Source organism: Phalacrocorax aristotelis, chromosome 5, assembly GCF_949628215.1.
Source record: "Phalacrocorax aristotelis chromosome 5, bGulAri2.1, whole genome shotgun sequence".
NCBI lineage: Eukaryota > Metazoa > Chordata > Aves > Suliformes > Phalacrocoracidae > Phalacrocorax > Phalacrocorax aristotelis.
Genome location: NC_134280.1, coordinates 36,764,246 through 36,785,107, shown reverse-complemented (window position 1 = coordinate 36,785,107; position 20,862 = coordinate 36,764,246). Strand labels below are relative to the sequence as shown.

General features: G+C 38.1%; 1 protein-coding gene across 12 annotated transcripts in view; it reads right to left on the bottom strand.

The window, feature by feature from the left end:
• The window catches only part of TFPI (tissue factor pathway inhibitor), an 85,341-nt gene that overhangs the window by 17,017 nt on the left and 47,462 nt on the right, over positions 1-20,862 (bottom strand). For all 12 annotated transcript variants that reach the window (XM_075093986.1, XM_075093981.1, XM_075093985.1 and 9 more), the window contains 2 exons: positions 13,367-13,486; positions 6,178-6,378 (listed from right to left, as the gene is read on the bottom strand). In XM_075093986.1, the coding sequence (XP_074950087.1) occupies positions 6,178-6,378; positions 13,367-13,481 (316 nt within the window). In that variant the 5' untranslated portion in view covers positions 13,482-13,486. The remainder of the gene's footprint in view (positions 1-6,177; positions 6,379-13,366; positions 13,487-20,862) is intronic.

The window sequence follows — 20,862 nt, the reverse complement described above, 5'->3', positions numbered from 1 at the left end:
GTATTAGGCACATGAAACCATAAAGGCAGCTGATTTCTAGGAGACTTGAGTCAGAACAAGGCATTTTGAATCTGAACACTGTCTTAGACTTGGAGTGGCCAACCTGTAGCTGGGCTCTCTGAACTCTGGGAATTACTCATTTCTGTCTTTAATGGCTTATTCATTCAAAAACTTTAAGAGGTTTTTCTGATTTAAGGAGCCTGGCAATTCACTCATGTTGGCTCATTTATTCTTGTATTTGTGCTTAATATTGGAAAATCAGACACTTTGACCATGTTTGAATTTGTATATATATCACATAGATTCCCTTTAGCTTATTTTTAGTTTTCTTGACCTTCATATTCTTCACAGTGATAACTGTCGCAATATCTCTTAGATTTTTCTTTATTTTTAAGCATTTTCCTATCACTCATATTGTCTTTCCAGTCTGATTTCTACAGTTACTAAATAGTGATTTTCCTGCAGTACTAAATACTGGAAACAGTAAGTAAGATGAATATAACCATATACTACAAGACTGCACAGACAAAGCCAGCTTTAACAAATAGAACCTACTGAATTATATTGTTTTTACTGAATTATATTGGCAAAACAGGGTTAATTTTTTAGTTTATTTTATTTTATGGCTGGTGGTCAACAGCATACTGTTTGTGCTGCCAAACCATTTTATCTGCTGTTATTCAGAGAATACAGAAATAATGAGCCTTTATCGTTCCAGTTCCTCATAGTGGATTCAACCCTTACAGAGTCTTGGATCGCTGTTATGCATATGCCAAATACTGTACTTGGGCTGAGTATCAGGATGTAGACTGTTCCGATTTTCAATAGCTTTCAGTTTTATTCTATGGGGTTGTGCCAATTATATGCCAGTGCAGGATTTGGTCCAGAAGATCAGTCCAAGATATTGATCCAGCGTATGTGACAGAATCAAAATAACAGTATTAGTCAAAATAGCAACATTAGACTGAAGAAATAATTTCATAGATCTTCACTCACGGCACCTGATCATGACTTGAACACTTTTCATTCCAAATTCTGTATCTATCAATCCTGCCTTTTTCAGTTTAGCCCTCTGTCTTAGCCTTGAAACTGAAATTTAGGACAAACACTCCAAATTACCAGCAAGTCACACATTTTGGATGAGATACTGGCAGCTGCAGTCCTGCAGACCAGCCCTGCTCCAAGCATGGCAAAAATGTTGTGGGTCCAGCTGAAACCCAGAACCAGATACCATATGTAAAGTACCAAAAGCTAGCCTGGTGACAGAAAAAGCTGTCTTCCCAACCTAGATCCCAGGTCTTCCTGACACCAAATGATAATCAAGAAAAATAACTTTCCATTTTCTATCTTGAAAGCTTGTATTCATTGAACTTTGTGGAGCCATAACTAGAAACAGATTAATCTAATTTTCTAAACAAAACACTAGAAGAAAATGTCTTTTAAGGAAGGTTGTTCTCTTAGAATGATATTATTACCAGCATTCATTTTTTAAACTTACATGTATATATTGACTATGGAGTTCAGCCCCAAGTTTCATTAATTTCTGTGCTGAAAATGTAATAAATATGGAAATAAACTTTTAAGCTGGTTCTCTGGGGTGGAGAGAGGGAGGCGAGGGTTATCAGTTAAATCTATGATACTAACTTATGACCTATAGAAGCCATATGACAAAGGAAGAATTTTAAGTTTAGAAGGGCCATTTGTCAGGTCATCAGATAAACTATGCAAAATACTAATGCCACAATTTTAATAATTTTTAATTTCTTAAAGTTATATTAATCTGTCTTGAATGCTCACAAAAATATCATTATTAAATTCTGACAGAGATGCAACTTCTGGATAACCATACAGAACAAGTAATATTAATTAACACTCAAAAATCTGCCCAAGCTGGGTTAAGTAGAAGAAGAGCATCAGTTTCTTTGGCCATAAAGTTTTATGTGGTGATGATTACGAAGCGCTAAATGTAAGTCTTTTACACCCAGTTTGGTGGGTGGCAACCTTCAGCCCAAATTGGAAGCAAGACCAACTGCTGCCTTTCAAGCCTCATACAACACATCCCTACCTTCTCTACTAACAAGCGCTAAAACTGGCATGTTCTGGTTGGAGAAAATGACCCAGATACATAGATATCAGAATTATCACTTAGGCATTCATACAAAGAATCTGAAATCTGTTACTTATTATAAGCTGTGCTATAACCAGCACAAGGCTATTTGCTCTCCTTAAATATCACAGGGTTCAGTTCCTGAAAGGATGAACAGCTAGAACTTTTGACAGGACAATTTTCAGGAATGTAAGAGCAAAATATCAGAAGTAGAAAAGGAGAAAAATGGCATTTTTGTGTTAGTCTTGTATACTGGTTAAGCACAGCCCTGATCCTCCATTCCTCTGTAATGAATTTCTGCTTTGTTTTATTTTCGGCCAAGAACTGTCATCTGCTCCTATCCAGTGGTTTCTTATGAAGATTTAAAAACATACTACTTGAATTCTATCTTACTTTCATAACTTTTTTTTTTTTTTTACTCAGGTATGAAGAATCCAAGACACAAATAGTATAGTCTGGATAAAGAACAATATTGTAAACAACTTTTATCCTAAGTAATTTCTAAAGAAACAAATACACATACGTGAGCACCAAAATAGTAATCTGCACTCCTAGTAATACCTGAGACTTCAACATGAAGAGAAACTGAATCGCTGATGTAAAAGTCCTTTACCTTCTCATCCAGTTCAGTAAGAGCTGGCTTAAGACCCATTTCAGATCCAAGCAGGACAGAATTACATTAACTTTGTGTGTGCTTGCATTTAGGGCAAGAGTTTATATTCAGGAAGGTGCTTTTCTCTACGTCATCTTCTTTTTTTGGCTTGAAATGCTAGATTGTGTTATTTAATAAGTAAGGAATTATGATTTCCATATAATTTTTCCTGAATGTGATGTCATTTCAAGATATACCTTATTTTAATATCATTAGCATTACATTTACCCATATATGACTCCTGAAAACAGAGTGAGGCTGTGACTGATTCATGCCACTTCTTCACTGGAGCACATCTGGTCTCTGAGACTCATTAGTGGATCTTGCCAGAAGCCATCAAAAGATAAGTTGCAAATTAACCCTTAGAGTAAAATGCACTGAAAAACTGCCATTCACTTAAAGAACAGAGTGATCTGATCTTTTTCACTTTGACAAGCTGTTAGTGAAATTTCACAGTGTTTTTTTTCCATCAGATATTATTATAAGCATACAATTGCTTGAAAACAAAACTTAACTGATTAGAAAAATAACTGAAATCTGCTTTCATTCTAGAATTTAAGGTTCACATTTGTGTGGGTTTTTGTTGTTGTTGTTGGTTTTTTTCTTCTGAATGCATTGTCTGTAGTGCCAGGGACAATAACAGAAATGCATGGTGGTGCCAGCAAATCAGAAAATAGGTGTGAATGGTAAATAATGCCTTGAATTAGTATTTAGTGAGTAAATAAAATGCATGCAGTCTCCCCACTGGAAAGACTAAAGGGATCAAGATCAGGGACACCTTTTAGAAAGGATGTTTTTTTTTTTCTCTCTGTTAGATGTTCTTCCAGTATTTTCTAACCACTGAGACTTCATGCTCATATACAACACTTTAGGTTAAATTTTGCTATTATTTATACATATATAACCCATTGAGGCCTTGTTCCATTCAGCCACATTATTCTGGCTCACTTTGTGTAGATAAAAAAGTGACCATGCTTTACTCTGTAAATTGTAAATACCATTGGAAATTATCATACTCAAAATGTATAATAAACATATATCCTCACTTATTCTTACCCTTGCTGTGGCTGGACTGGATACAGAGGGAGAAAAGTCAAAGAACTGAATTACAGACTTGAGAAATTCACAAAGCCTGTGCTGGACAATGACATGTGTTGCATTGCACTGCTATGTATTCAAACAAATTGTTCTATTACATAAACACATCTGCAAGGAAACATCAACTACTTATATGGGTGGCTGAAAAGTAGTATAAGGAAACAGAACCTGCAAAAACTTTTTAGTTATTTTTCCTTTCATTTTAAACAACTTTAACTATTTGAAAAACTTCATTAACCTTGTGGAAGTGTAAATAGGTATTAAGACTACATAATATTGTATCAAGAAAGACTATATAGTTCATACAGTCAGGAGAGAATTGCTTATACCTAGTAGTCAAGTAAATGCTAGACAGACCCTGCTCTGAATATAATACAGTCTATGGACTTTACGTATTTTTCTGTTACCTTACCACCTTTCTTTTTCTGTCAGTAAAAAGGAAAGATACAAATTGCTTATTTTCAGCATCCAGCATATTGGTATGATCAGTTAATGTTTGCAGATTCTGAGGATTAGAAGCATTATAACTAATAAATATTATTAAAATATTACCTAAGGTAATGTGCACATCACCCCCAGCTTTAGTCTGATACTGGGAAGGGAGATAGGTAATTACTTTGATGTCTAGAATAAATTTAGTGACACAATTCACAGTAATTTTTATCAGGAAATAGAGATGTGTTGTGAAACAGACAATGTAACAGGTTTAAGGCCTGATCTAACTACTACATAGATGTGAGTTCTGGAAGGGATACAGCTAACAGAGACATTTACATTTATTACAGACAAAGCACAATGCTATAAATCATCTTGTCTTACTTTTGTGTATATATATAGAATATATATATATTTACACACACACACTTGCTGTGCTTGAAAGCGACCTATGCTAATCCTAGAATGTACAAATTTATATTCTGCAAACCATCTCAGTGCCTATAGCACATCAACAGGTTTCCAGTTTTATGGAAAAGCCCAGGCCTAGAACAAATTACGAAAATAGGGCAAAGTGACACCTACCAAGATCTGCATAGCAGTAGGGTGGTACCAGACTACATCTCTACTAGGCAGGAGAGATTAACAATTTTCATCTGATTGTGTTGCCCATCCTCAGAATAACCTGTAAACTGTCCTCTACTGCAGGATTGCCTAGCATCACTGTCTTGAGCTCAGTAATGCTTAATGACATATTTTGCTGCTGGGCAAGGCATTAGTGACTGAAAAGTGCCTTCTATTGATAATGAATCCTTCTATTTTTCTTCAAAGTCTAAATAAATGAACATCCAATATACGAAGTCACTTGGGAAAAAAACCACATAGTAGGTATACTATCTGAGGGTTATCACACAGCTTTAAGGATCTCTATTCTGCCATTCTCTTTCTACTTCTATTGCCCCCCTTCAGTACCTCCCTCACTATCACTTCCTGTTTGCACAGCCAGACACATTCCATCTCATTCCCATTAAAGCAAGGTCCATAGTAGGTATCCAGAGGAAACTCTCAATGAGAATTGAATTCCTTCAGTCTCTAAAAACATGAAATTGTAGAATTTCTAGCTGCACTAGAATTAACTTCCAATTTTAAGAATCTTCTAACTGTCATACACCCCTGTGAAGAACAGGAGTTGGTTACTTTCACAAGGCTGAAAGCCTTAGTTAAATACAAGGATCATTTTTAGTAGGAAAACAGCATTTGCTAGGCACTTTCTGCATATTCTGCTCTGTATCATATTCTGGATCTCATTTTCCTCTTTCTAATGATTAACTGATGAGGTTTCAACAAAACAGATCTTTTGTGACAAATAGCTATAACTGACATTTTTAATGAGAATTCTTTGCTACTGTAGTTCTAATTATGTTGAATCATAGTGGGTGTCCAAGATTTTGGACAGCTGCTACCAGCTTCTCATATGCAGGAGAAATCTGGGATCAAAGACCGGGTTAGATACTCTGAAAGCAATAAAGAACATCTGTGCCACCCGCTGGATTAGCCCAGCCTCAAAATCAATTTCACTTTAAGAACTCATTCAAAAAAAAAACTCTAGCTAGAAAATAAGCTTTCTTGCATTGGTCTCTCTGTTCCCAGGTCTACTAAAACAAGTCACACTTAGCTTTCCAAATCCTGAATCTTTGCTTGCACAACATAAAATAGTTCAGATGACTACAACACACTATAATACTTGGGAACATAATTAGAGGCATCACATTACTGTATTAAGAGGAACTGAAGAGGGCCTCTACTTCCAAAATTAACATACTTTGAGGATGAGAAAAAACAGATACAAATGAAGAACTGATAGGATAAGAGAATGGGTACTGGCCTGTTACCACACACTTCTTCTGACATTCTTCCAATGTTAGAAAGTTGTTCTCATTGCCATGGCATCCACCATATTCAAATATTTCACACTCGCGGCTTTGAATATTGAAGTAGTAGCGCATGTGGATTGCTTTGCATGGACCTTCATCTGCTTTCATGGCACAGACTGAATGCCCTAGTTTCAGTGGTGGCAAACCAGCACCTGTAATACGGAGAAGAAGTGGAATAACTGAAGTTAGTTTGCTTCACTGCACAGGATAACTTCAGAATGAGGTTGCTTGTGTCTTCTGCCTGTAAAGCTCTGAACTTGCTAAACACAGATGTAAAAAGAAAATAATTATCTGCATTGGAACACAAATGCTATTCAATCAAACCAAATGCGTGGTTTCAATTTTCAACCAAAACAGCTCATATTATAATCATTAACTCCTCAACAATAGAACTCTAAATAGCTATGGATAGTGGCTTATTCACAGGAGCTGGTGAGCAATTCTGAACAACAAACACACTGAGAAAATCCTAGTAGCTCCCAAAGACACAATGACTACCCCTGCCTAAAAAAAAGGCAGAAGGAGGGTTCCTTATGCTCTCTTCCATGCACCTGTGATTGTGAACATAGCTCCTAAAGACACTGCAAACAGTGCGAGACGAAGTAAGCAAGATAGCCCTGCAGAGGGCACCATTCCCTTATCAAATTACACTTTACTGGTACATAAACCCATCCGGTACAACTTAAAGGTCATCATACTGTCTTACTTTCTTTGATCTCACTGGTCTTGCATTAGAGCTTTCTAGAGCTAAGAAGTACCCAACTAGAAAGTTAAGGCGAAAAGAAACTCTATCTTTTCAAACTGTGTCATTTCTATGTCTTTCAATATACATTATTAGGTCAGGGAATGTTTTGTAAATATTGTCTTATATACTGTGAAGAAGAACGCTAGCAAAATTTAACACTGTCAATGTCTATAAGGAAATTCTGACTGACGATCCAGTTTATGATACTGTTCCCTTACCAATATATGGTTTAATGTCTTTTCCTGTTTTGCTTTTCCAAGGAAATATTTTACCCTAGGGATTTTGAAAGCTTTACAGAGCTGTGTGCTTGCAATAGCAGCCAGAAGGCGACTTGAAATTTTTCACTCATTCTCCTGGAGCTAACCAGAACATTGATGCCTCTTTGCATGTATATACAAAAGTATCTATTAGTGCTCTTTGCAGTGGCCCAGGAAACAGAGGAAAAAAAAAGATGAGGACAAGAGTTTACATGATCATTGCATGGCATCCTAATACTAACCAGATAAATTTCCAGTTTTAATTAAAAGAATCCACAAAAATCAGGCTTTATGATGTGGTAAAAACGAAATTGGTATAACTTCTACCTACCTGCTCTATGGATATCTAATTTTAACATATAAAATTGGCCTTATATAATCTTTAAATGAAATGCACAGCTGAGATAAATCCTCATAAATACTATGGTCAATGGAAATTTACTAATTTTATTCCATTTGAGCCATTGATAACTATTAAACCTACAGGAAAGAAACAATTTTCAGCACTAAAATATTTTAACTCACAGCTTTTAAATCCTTTAAAAAATAACCTTTATTACACAATTACCATCAACACAAAAATTGTAGCACACAATTAGATCTTTGAAAATGGACAATTTGGTGTTAAAATACAGAGTAAGAGGACTAATTTCAAAATTCTCATAAAATTGTCTCTAAAATAAGATAGTTTGTGATTCTTTTCCACACTAGTGAACACATATTTACAGGAAAACAGATTTGAAAATATTATTGACCATCTAATAGGAAATGTGGATGAATTAAAAGAAACATTTTTAAGAGATGTTAGATTCAGTAAACTTCCGACGGAGCTCAGCTTGCCAAAGAGATTTCTGAATTTTGTTTCTTGCCAGTTTCCTTCTCTGGGTCTTCCTGAGTCCACGAAGAATTATGATTTCAAAGTCACAAGAGATTCCAATTTGGACCTCAAAGGTCTGAAGTTCTCCAATGGGTTTGCGAATCCTCTGGAAGGGACTTAAGAAGGCTCAACTTGAAAAGTTGAGAGGATATTGCATTGTAAAATGAAACTATGGAATTCCCCCACTCAGTAATAGGGAAAAAGCGCCTTCAAAACATGAAAGTTTTCAGTAACTTTTGGAGTAACTCCTGAAATGGTAAAATGGAACATTCAGAGCTCCACAGAAGCAGATCCAACTCTCATTGGGGTGAGAGCTGGCAGCTAGTTTATAAACATGTTATTTTCCTGGCGCACAAGAAATGAGATCTCCTACATGACCTGTGTCAGTGATCCAGTTCAGCCTAGAAGAGGTTGTGAAAACATACTAAGTTCCCTAACTACTGGAATTTCAGACATGGGGTTACATCAGCTCATTTTGTTTGCTACAGTATGCCACACCAATGTTGTGGGCTACCAAAACGGAAATGGTGTGCAAGAATAGTTGCAAAACTACACAAACATGATCAACAAATGGCTAAGTTTCTTAGGAACTTTCTGGTTCCTAAGGACTCCTAGCCTTTTTCCCATCAAACACACAGAGCTAAATCACTGTTTTTTCTTACCTCTTAAGGCTTTTCCTCTGCAGTCACAGTGACACAGTTACCACTGTCAGATGCACTGACATCTGCTGCAAACATAATGACTATCTGTGTCACACTTTTTGGGAGTCAGACATTCATTTTCTTAGGAGTTCTAGCAAGCTACCATACTTTGACTAAAATCTATACCCTGTGAAACCCCCAGGGGCCAAACTCTCCAACTTTGAACAATAACCAAGTGACTCTGAAGAAATAAGTCTCAAAGGGATTTGCGGGAACTGAATCATTCTTGTGTCTGGGAAAAGTGAAAGAATTCTCCCCCATTATTTTTCACCTGGGAACACTTAACTCACACAGGTGATACAGAATGAGCTTTCCTTCTCAGATTAGAGCAGCAGATGAGAAGGCAAGTATGAATGTTTGGCCAGTAGATCTGCATGGATACAAATCTGCCTGTACTCATTTCACATACGGAATATACCCTGAGAAAATCAATTCTTAGTATAAGGCCTCCCCCTCTGCTCTTGAACACTGGAACAAATTGTTCCTACTACATTTTAGGTCCTGTGTGAAGAGCATAGGGTATGACATTTAGGGAAGAAGTCTGTCAGGAAGATCAGTGAACATCCTTCAATAGAAACATGGGAAGTTAAAACTGGAAGGAATTTTAATGGAGTTTCTCGTTCAAGTTTTGGCACATTTCTAATGGTATCAATACCTTGACACCTTTTCTGACAGATGTCCAAATTGTTCTTAAAAAACTCCAGTGAAGTAAAATTTTCAACAACCTGAAGCAGCCAGTTCCAGGATTTCACTACCCTTCTCGCATGACAGGCCCTTTTCTTATATACAGCCTAAATATTCTTTACTACATATTAAATAATTTTGTACTTCCTTCAGTGCATAGACAGAATAATTTAAAACCATCCAGTCTTTCTTTCTTTTGGAAGACTTTTTTCTCCTCCTAATTGTCTCTATCCTAAAAAAAGTCCCTTCATCCAAGCTTTTTATTGGTCTTGCTTTCTAACCCTCTTACAACTTTCCTTTGGATCTTTTCCTATCGGTCTGGATTACTGGTAAAGTGTGCTGAACATAACCGTCTACTTGAGGCATCACTGGTGCCAAATAGAGTGGAATAATTATACTTTGGTTTTTTCTTGATACATCACAGAATTACTTGCGTTTTTTTACAACACTGCATTATTTTTGTAATGCTCTGCAACTTCCACTTACTTTCCAGCAAATATAACCTTGTTATACAAATGCTTCAACAGTTATTTTCCATCTTATATTTATGAATGCATTGACTCTTCTTCTTAAGTATATAGCATGTTGCATTTGTCGTTTTAAAAGGAAAATCAGTTTCATACTCCACATTGGATCTGGCCCTGTTGGATATTTATTACTCATCCAATTAGGCATCTGGTCCAAATAAATTTAGAACATCTACAGAATTATAGGACTGTACTACCCTAGACCAAGAAAACTGAGTTTGTTTTGCTAGAAATATATTAAGTAATGGTTACAGCTGATCCTCAACATCACACAAAAGTGACATACTAAAAACAAAATAAAGCGAGAAAAACCTCCCCTCCTCTCCTTCTCCCTGCCTTCTTGAATTTTTAATTTAATGACTTTATTACATCAGCTACATAGGTTTTCATAACAGAAGACACCAAGTGTCCACTGCTGTGTCTTAACAATCTTTCCACTCCATAGTTTATGGTAAGTGCAAAGCAATGTTGATGAAACAGCTCACAATGAGCACGAGTTTAATGCCTATATCTTATGTCACTGCCTTCTTCCTCCACTCCTTCAGTCTTACTACTTTCGGCAACTGTCAGAAACAGGACACGGGCCAAGACTGTTCCTACACAACACAGTCATTCTCACATTTATTGTTATTCACATGGCAACTTTTGCAACTCAAGACATGGCTGTTTAACACATGAACAGCTACTATCAACTAATAGGCAGAAATTTCATTGAGAGAGTTCTAATAATCTGCAGTAAATCATGCTGTAGCCCTGAGCATGTGGATCTTATATGATCGATGCAAAGCACTGTTACCACTTCACTAACAAGCAATATATTACAAAACCAGAAGTGGTGAATAATGTCTCTAATCCTCTTACATGAGTACAAGTAAAACCAACACTTTTTCCCCTGGCTGCAGGTGTAATACGAGACTCTAGCTTGACCTTCAGACTCCTAAGGACAATCTGCAGGGCTGTTTGTTAAAAATACATCCTTTTAATTAGAAAGTTAACTGCTTTCTATATTATACCTACCGCACAATAGATATGAAAGACAACAGTATTATTGCACAGTTGCCTTTCAGAACAGAACTATATTAATTAAATTGGGAAAATAAAACTTGGTCAGGAGTATTTCTGACTTTTTATGTGAAATACTTTCTAGTTTTGTTTGCTTAGGTTATGGGTTGTCAACCTTATGACTTTCTGTGGTTATCCTTAATTATAAAGATATGCTGTCATCTTTCCAGGCTTTCTTGTAAATGTCTCTCTTTGATAAGCGATATCAATGCTAAGCACCTTGTCACTAATGAATAGATGTTTCTTCTCTCTCCATCTTTGTCACTTTGACAGCTTCCCACCCGCACACTGTTCAGTGCTCTTCCTACCCATGTGTTTCCTACCCTTTCTTTAAGCAGTCACATTTATTCTTGATAAACTTTCACATAAGAATAAAAAGCACATTCAGCTTGTGAGTCATCTTCTTCAGCTTTGGAACATCAACTAAAGTGCTCTCAACCACATAAGGTATTACTAAACAATATACACAAACTATTTATTTTCATATATTTTAACTTTGTTATCACCTTTATTTATTGGTGGAAAAATGACAGTTTTCACCAGAAGAGAACAAATTGAGAACCCTTTTTATCATGTTGGACTTGACTTGCAACCTTAATTATTACTGTAATGAAATACTAATAGACAAAAAACCCTCTAAGATTTACAAAGACCTTATATCCAATGTGATCCAAAATTATGACATTATGAATAATGGATGCACACAATTTACTTTATCCTGTAATACCTAAAATTTATTGAGTTCTATAGTAAAATATGTATGCTTTGGAATACAAGCCCAAAAGTTCAGAACTGTTCCTCATACTAAAGCAGTTATTGGTTGTATAACCTTAAATGACTGGTTGTAAAATAATCAGAGATAAAATAATGCGCAATAAAAAGATTATTTCATTTCCTTGAGATATCTTTATTGTCTTGTATAAACAAAGTAATTAAATAAAGGAAAAAAATGAATCCAGCAGATTCCTTGTTTTGGTGATGAAGTGTGTTATTTTAACAAGCAAGACAATTTGGCTTTCATGAACTGCAAGCTTAGGCTAAGGATTTTTATAAAACTAAGGTCTGCAGGGTAGACCAAAGATAGTGTGACTTTGCCCTCAAACAAGAAGGGCATTTATTTACTTCAGTATTAAAGAGAAACAAATTTATTCTGAATGAAAGTGTCTTGACTATACAACCATGCTAAACACTTAAACTGTAGTGACTAATTGTGACAAAGTCCTAAAGCACAAGCTTCATTTGTAGTATAGCCGTGATTATGCACAATTAATATTTTTGTCTTGAACACTGCTGCAAAAGACTGATAGAGAATAATCTGGATGGAAGTCAGACAAAATATGGGCAGATTAAGTAGTGTGCCAACAGAAAAATAAGGTTGCCCATAGCTGCATTCCCACTTAGGCTTCAAAATCAGACCTGTCAAGCGGGAGAAGTATCCACTGCCTAGTTCTCTGCAGCTTAAAAAAGAGATCACAACTGTAAATCATTTTCTCAAAGGAAAGAAGAATATTTTAGTATGGCCCAAAAAGTGTATTTTTGCCTCATCTGCTTTCTCCAAATTATTTGGGAGGAAAATAAAATATCCGGTATAGAAGTTCGATCCACTTTATTTAATTTCAAGGCAGTGAAAGTAAACAATGATCTTACAATGGTGAGAACCCCAGAACCCCCCAAGTTCACACTTCTGACAATATTTTTCTTAACAAAAATCTCTAACTGGTGAGTTTTTATTTATCCAGCAATATCATATCACTTGGGGTTATACAAAAAGCTTCTTCAAGGCCCAGAAGAACAATTAGGGCAGTAATTGCATCATCTTTAGACCAAATTTTGCAATTTAACTAGGACCTTAAGAGATCCGTGCACAGGGCAGAGTAACATCAGTCTACAATGTTATTCATCATGTTTCTGCTCCATTTGCATGGGGAGATAAAAGCCAAGTTTACCAGCTGTATGAACTTTTCCCTAAACACTGAACTTTTCCATGAGTCCTAAAGCAGAGCTTTAAGGGAATAATCTTGGTATCTAACACAATGTTTGGTTAGGATTAGAAGTTCCCAAAAGCATGGGAAACAGAAGCCTTCATAGAAAGCAGTTTTGCAGGAGCTTAATGCAAAATTCTGAGCATATCCCTGTCAGTTACAAACCAGTGCATTTGCAGCTTGGTTCCACTTTCAGAAGTTTCCCAGAAAAATTCTCAAGTACAGAATCACATCTACAGTGCATTTTAACATAGTGAGTTTTGTTATTTGAGACAGTTTTACATGTCGTTTTTGTAACCTCTTACCCAGAACATCCTCCTCTTCACCATCATCTAAGTCAGTAGTTGCATGCCCAGTGATACAGATGAACAGCAAGATGAAGGTTAAAGGTAAGTAACATCCCTTCTTCCTTCCTTTCATCTTTCCTGTATAACATAGAAATGACAACATACACTTCAATCAAATTCCTTGAGTACTCTGCAAAAGTCATTAGCAGGGTAGTGCATATCCATAGGGGTAGATATACAAACTGGGAGCTTTGGAAATAATGTGAGTTATGTTGGTATAATTATATTGTAAGCACAGTGAAAAACAAGACAAGATTTATAGTTGTGCTCAGGTGATTGCAAGTCTCCTATCCCATCTCCACTACAGATTAGAGGTACTGCTATTATTTTTATTTTAAGCCACAATTGAAATCACCTCCCAGAATACCTAATGATATAAAATGTAATACTTCGTACTTTTAATATCCCAATCAGTTTTACACTATGTACAGCTGGCTGGCATGTTCAATCCTTCCAAATAAGTTTTACTCTGTCTGCAGACCCTAGATTCATCGCCATAAACACAGGATTTTATTTTTAACAAATAGTTCTTCATTTTTAATTACCAAGTTTCTGGACTTTGGTGTAAGTTGCTTTTCACAGGAGTCAGTGAACTTTTTGCAACATGGGCTTCAATGCTTGGAGAAGTATTTTGTATCTTGTAGTTCCCTTTAATATGGAATACCTCACTTAAGTGCACAGCTATTATTTTTATCATAGGATCAGTGCCATCATAGTCATTCACACAAAGAAAATACTTCTATTCCATGGCAGCTGGCATATTCAAGTTGCCAAAGATGAGACTATGCAGGCACACAAGAGAGCACCTCTGGAAAACTTTTGCTTTAACGTCTTTAGAAATACAATTTAGAAATACAATTTAGAAATAAAATTTAGAAATAAATGTTTTCCAACTAACTAAAAGTTCCTTAAGGGTCTCTGAATTCTAATTACAGAATAGGCTCAGTGTCTGCTTTAGCTACCAAGAGATAGATTCCCTGTAGATATCATAGATATTGTCTTTAATTAAAGTACGATACTAAACTTTGTCTCATTAATCTTAACAGAAATTAAAGATCTAAGGACTAGGAAGTTCCTCGGTTTCAGACACTGTTTTGTCTTCAATGTTTTTGTTTACATGCCTGTGAAGATAGCATGTCTGCATGACCTAAAACAGTGAGGGCAGGAGGGCCTATGGGAGGAGATGAGACGACCTGTCACTGTGCTTGGGGTACAGCTTTATAGTAGGAAGGCTAAAGAGATGATGCTGAAGTGGCAGGTGACATTAACAGAAGTCATCTTTAACAGACTAAACTTTTCTCTGAGTGATGTATCTTTCCCTATGAAGTTAGAGATCATCATATCTATGGTATTTAGGAAAACACTAGCAAGCAATGACATCTCAGAAAGGTGAAATTCGCACAGAGATTAACCAGTTTGCCACAGCCACTCTGAACTGTGCCAGAGCCAGAAAGTGCTGTTATATCCTCAACACTAAATCAGAGCCAGAATCTTCATTTCTCTCTTGACAACTTACCAGTTTTTCCTTCCCGTATACTCAGAGTTTTTCTAACTTGCAGCAAGTGTAGTAAAAAAGAAACATGCTCTTAAAAATAAGTCTTGGTGAAATTACAGACCATGAGTAGCACTACTTACTTGGATAATTTTTTTAATTGACAAATCCCTTTAGAGAGCTTCAGTATATATTTTAGTGAGAAACACTGAGAGATGTCTCCATTCTTTTTTTTTTTTTTTTGTAAAGGAACAAAATTTTGGGATCAAAGGAATTTCTATTTTAGCCAGAAAATATGACAGCACTAATCTTTTCATCATAATGCTTTCCTGCCAAAATAAACAAAACAATGCATTTGTATTTCATTTCATTTAACCTGAATGTTTAAGCTTAATTTCTACATTGACATATAAATTCCTTTATCCAGATAAGGTTTGGCAAAATGTTTGGCAAAATTATTCAGACCTCCTTTTGTGCTATTAATCATCATTTTTAAACAAACTTTCCTCAAATATTCTTTTTTACTCCTATGAACAAAATCAGAAATTTTTGCTTTCCACCAGAGATGCAATAACTACTCTTGGAATAGAAACCAACTTGTTACACATTCTGAAACATTACGTAAACTGAGAAAACATGCAAGAGCTACAATTGCTCATTTTCAGGTATTTTCAGGTATTGGCAAACTTGGTAAGGAAGGCTTTAAACTGAGGAACTCGGGGAGAGGGGGACAAACTGGCAATGCTAATGCCATCACACACAATGGGGGAATAAGACAGGACAACCTGAGCAGTGATAAAGGTGCCGTGGCGGCCTCATGCGATGGCAACCGGGAGACCAACCACCTCAAGGGTTTGCATGGCTATAGTGGGTCCTCGTACACCCCTCTGGGGAAACCTGTGTGCTCAAGCACCTTTCTGAAATGCCTGTACACCAACGCACCCAGCATGGGGAATAAACAGGAGGAACTTGAGGTCTGTGTGCAGTCACAGGGACGTGATCTGATTGCAATTACAGAGACATGGTGGGATAGCTCGCATGACTGGAATGTGGTCATGGATGGCTACAGGCTTTTCAGGAAAGACAGACCAGCAAGGCGAGGTGGGGGAGTTGCTCGTTATGTGAGGGAGCAACTGGAATGCATCGAGCTCTGCCTAGGAGTGGAAGGAGAACAAGTTGAGAGCTTGTGGGGACAGCCAAATATGGGTGACACTGTTGTGGGTGTTTGCTATGGTCTGCCTGATCAAGAAAAGGAAGTTGATGAAGCCTTCTACAGACAGCTGGAAGTAGCCTTGCAATTGCAGGCCCTGGTCCTCATGGGGGACTTCAACCACCCTGATATTTGCTGGAAAAGCAACACGGCGAGCCATGCACAATCCAGAAGGTTCCTGCAGAGCATCGAGGACAACTTCTTGATGCAAGTGGTGGAGGAGCCAGCAAGGCGAGATGTCCTGCTTGACCTTATTCTAACAAACAAGGAAGGGCTGGCTGAGGATGTGAGATTTGGGGGTACCCTTGGCTGCAGTGACGATGAGATGGTCGTGTTTAGGATACTGCAAGGTAGAGGCAGGGCTGTGAGTCAGGCTACAACCTTGGACTTCACAAGGGCCAACTTTGGCTTCTTCAAACACCTGTTAGGAGGAATCCCATGGGCTAGGGCTCTGGATGGCAGGGAGGCCCAAGAAAGCTGGACAGTATTCAAGGACAACTTCCTCCAAGCTCAAGATCGGTTCATCCCCAGGAGGAAGAAGTCAGGCAGAGGAGCCAGGAGACCTGCACGGATGAGCAAAGAGCTTCTAGAGAAACTCAAATGGAAGAGTGAGGTTCACAGTATGTGGAAAAAGGGACTGGCCACTTGGGAGGGATATACGAACATTGTCAGGGTATGCAGAGATGCGATGAGGAAGGCCAAGGCCCACTTGGAACTCAGTCTGGCAAGGCATGTCAAAGATAACAAGAAGGGCTTCTTTAAATACATCAGCAGTAAAAGGAAAACTGGGGACACAGTGGGCCCAGTCCTGAACAAGGAAGAGGCCCTGGTAACGCAGCATGCAGAGAAGGCAGAGTTACTGAATGCCACCTTTGCCTCAGTCTTTACTGCTAAGTCTGGCCCTCAGGCATCCCAGCCCCCAGAAGAGAGGACAAAGCTGGAGAAAGGAAGTCTTACCATCGGTTGAGAAGGGCTGGGTCAGAGATCACCTAAGCAAACTGGACCCTCCCAAATCCATGGGCCCTGATGGGGTGCACCCACAAGCGCTGAGGGAGCTGGCACACGTTCTTGCTGAGCCACTCTCCATCATCTTTGAAAGGTTGTGGAGGACAGAAGAGGTGCCCGAGGACTGGAGGAAAGGAAATGTCACTCCAGTCTTCAAAAAGGGCAAGAAGGAGGACCTGGGGAACTATAGGCCAGTCAGCATTGCCTCAATCCCCAGAAAGGTGATGGAGCAGTTCATCCTGGACGTCATCTCCAGGCATGTAGAGGAAAAGAAGGTTATCAGAAATAGTCAACATGGATTCACCAAGGGAAGATCATGCTTGACCAACCTGATAGCCTCCTATGATGGCGTGACTGGCTGGGTTGATGAAGGGAGAGCAGTGGATGCTGTCTATCTTGACTTCAGTAAAGCATTTGACACTGTCTCCCATAGCATCCTCACAGACAACCTAAGGAAGTGTGGGCTAGATGAGTGGACAGTGAGGTGGATTGAGAACTGGCTCAACAACAGAACTCAGAGGGTCATGATCAAAGGAGCAGAATCTGGATGGAGGTCTGTCACTAGCAGTGTTCCCCAGGGGTCTGTGCTGGGTCCAGTCCTGTTCAACGTATTCATCAATGACCTGGGTGATGGGATAGAGCGTAACCTCAGCAAGTTCACTGATGATACCAAGCTGGGAGGAGTGGCTGATACACCAGAAGGCTGTGCTGCCATCCAATGAGATCTGGACAGGCTGGAGAGCTGGGCTGAGGGGAACCTCATGAAATTCAACAAGAGCAAGTGCAAGGTCCTGCACCTGGGGAGGAACAACCCCATGCACCAGTACAGGCTAGGGGTTGATCTGCTGGAAAATAGTTCTTTTGAGAAGGACCTGGGAGTGCTGGTGGACAACAAGTTGACCCTAAGCCAGCACTGTGCCCTTGTGGCCAAGAAGGCCAATAATTTCCTGGGCTGCATTAAAAGGAGTGTGGCCAGCAGATCGAGAGAGGTTATCCTCCCCCTCTACTCTGCCCTGGTGAGACCACATCTGGAGTACTGTGTCCAGTTCTGGATTCCCCCAGCTTAAGAAGGATGTGGAACTGCTTGAGCAAGTCCAGCAGAGAGCTACCAAGATGATCAGGGGACTGGAGCATCTCCCATATGAGGAAAGGCTGAGAGATTTGGGTTTGTTTAGCCTGGAGAAGAGAAGACTGAGGGGGGATTTCACAAATATCTATAAATATCTAAAGGGTGGGTGTCAGGATGATGGGACTAGGCTCTTTTCAATGGGGCCCAACAACAGGAGAAGGGGCAATGGGCACAACGCAGAACACAGGAAGTTCCACCTAAACATGAGAAAAAAAAATTATTTCCTGTGAGGGTGCCAGAGCAGTGGCACAGGCTGCCCAGGGAGGCTGGGGAGTCTCCTTCCCTGGAGACATTCAAAACCCACCTGGACACGTTCCTGTGCCCCTGCTCTAGGTGTGCCTGCTCAGGCAGGGGGATTGGACAAGATGATCTCCAGAGGTCCCTTCCAACCCCTACCAGGCTGTGATTCCTTGATTTTTCAAAGAAACAGAAGGCATGTCCTTATTCATCTTTCTAACTGGAACTCCAGTTTTACATTCCTATACATTTTACATATTAAAACTTAATCTAATAAGGAATAATTTTTCCCCTTTCCCAATTACAAATTTCTAGTAATCTGTTTGCTCCATTCAGAGTGTATAATCCATAAGTAGTTTTTCCCCCACTTCTTTACTGAAGGAATTACTTATGGGCTGCTTGGCTGACTGCAGGATATCCCTACAATATCACTAAAACACAGAGGAAAAAAACCATGGCACTGTGCTATGTATTTTTCGGTTAACTCTAACATGCCAGACATTCAGACTTAATTACATTAATTAATGCTACTGTCTACATTTACTTGTGTACCCTGTCTGCTGTCATTTGCTTTACTTTTTTGTCACTGTTTGAAAGTCTCTTGCATATATGTGATAATTATGTGCCAGTTAATTGTTTCCATTTTCTAATGCCATCCTCCTCCTAGATGTAGTCCCAATGTTATCTCATCACTGACTTTTTAAAATATTACACTCTTAGAGGAAAGGAAGAGTCTTACTGAAATGCTCATTGCTATCCACCGAATACTTCTGAGTTACAGCATGCGACACTAGCATTAGCATGCTCTCTCTTTGGGATAGTCTCAGCATTTCTTGTCATTATCAGGTAATTTTCAAGTTCTCCAATCAAAGGACAGATATTCCCTCTTCATTTTTTCCTGAATACAGTACATACTGTAACTTAAATTGAAAGCAAAGTAACTGTTCCAGACCAAGGGCAATGGCCAACCTTGACATTATTGTCACAGTGTCAGGAAGTTTGCCCTGAATTTGATCAGCTTCTGTGAAAGTGGATGAAGTTTAATGCCAAAAGATCCACAGGAAGAGATCTCTTTACATACTATCTGGCAAAAATAGTCTTAAACTTCAGATGCTAGAAATAAATCACATATGTAATAAGCAAAGCTTTTAACATATCAAAATAATACCATGTAAGAGTATAACACAAATCCAAAATAAACCAAGAAAACATCTTTAAAAGGAGTCCTATGGCTTATAGATCTGCATGAAGTGAATAGAGGTAACAACATGTCTTTTCAACTTTCATAGTCCGTTCTATGATTGCCAGAAACAGACTGCCTCTTACGATGCATTTGGCTTAATACCAGCTTTTCTTCCATGCAAAGCTGTGTGGTAAGTGGCCTTGGAAGAATTTTACTTTTTTATCCAAAGGTTAGAGAAAGAGTTACAGCAAATCTTTTTATTCACCCCTGATAAAAAGTCCAGTCAGGCATTAAAAGAGGGGGAAAAAAAACCCAAAAACTTTGTGCAAGGTAACCTGAAGTCATCTAAGAATCTCTTTACGGTTTGAGACACGTCTGAGTTATGATGTTAGTTTGACAGGAAATAAAATTAAGATAAAACCACAATTAAGAAAAATTGTATGGGGAGAAATATTAAGTAAAATATTCCAAACTACTGCACAAGAATAAGTACTTAGGATTTTAATATAAATAAACGTGGTGATAGTTTGATGTCATCTATGCTGAATAAAAGCAGAAATATCATCAAATATTCAGATCTGATACTTACATAGATAGTGATAATGGATCCTAAACTTTCACACTTTCCCTTGCTGCTTTGAGTTCATAGGAATGAAAAATCACAAAACACAGTTTCAATTTTAGTTTTTGAAATTACATGGGAAAGGGCAACTTCTGAAGTACATTGTTTTTGTTAGAAGTTTTAATATGTAATCATTGGCACAGTTGTGACCCTTCATAAAGGAACTTGCAAATTATCCCTGATCTCAATTGCCCGTGGATTAATTCCATGTTTGCCCCTGGGTTCTCATTTTCTATATTTGAGTTTTCCAAACATGATGTCAAAACTCTCACTAGTTCAGAAAAATTCTATTTGAATTTGCTTTTGGATCACTCCAGCTGAGGTCTTGGTTCCTTCTTCCAGGAATCTACAGAGTGTAGATTTAGACTGCAAAATTTAGTAATCCATTTTTACCACCCAATATTCCCAAACGCCTCTTCCCAAATAGAAGAAAAATATGGGAAACAATCAGCCAGAAATGGAAATCCTCAATAAGTTTCTATTTTTCATTTAAAGGTGACTCTTTAAAATAGAATTTTGTACTTTGTGAGCTACCGTATATAATTGTCACTGTGTGACTGTGTGGATAAATTACTG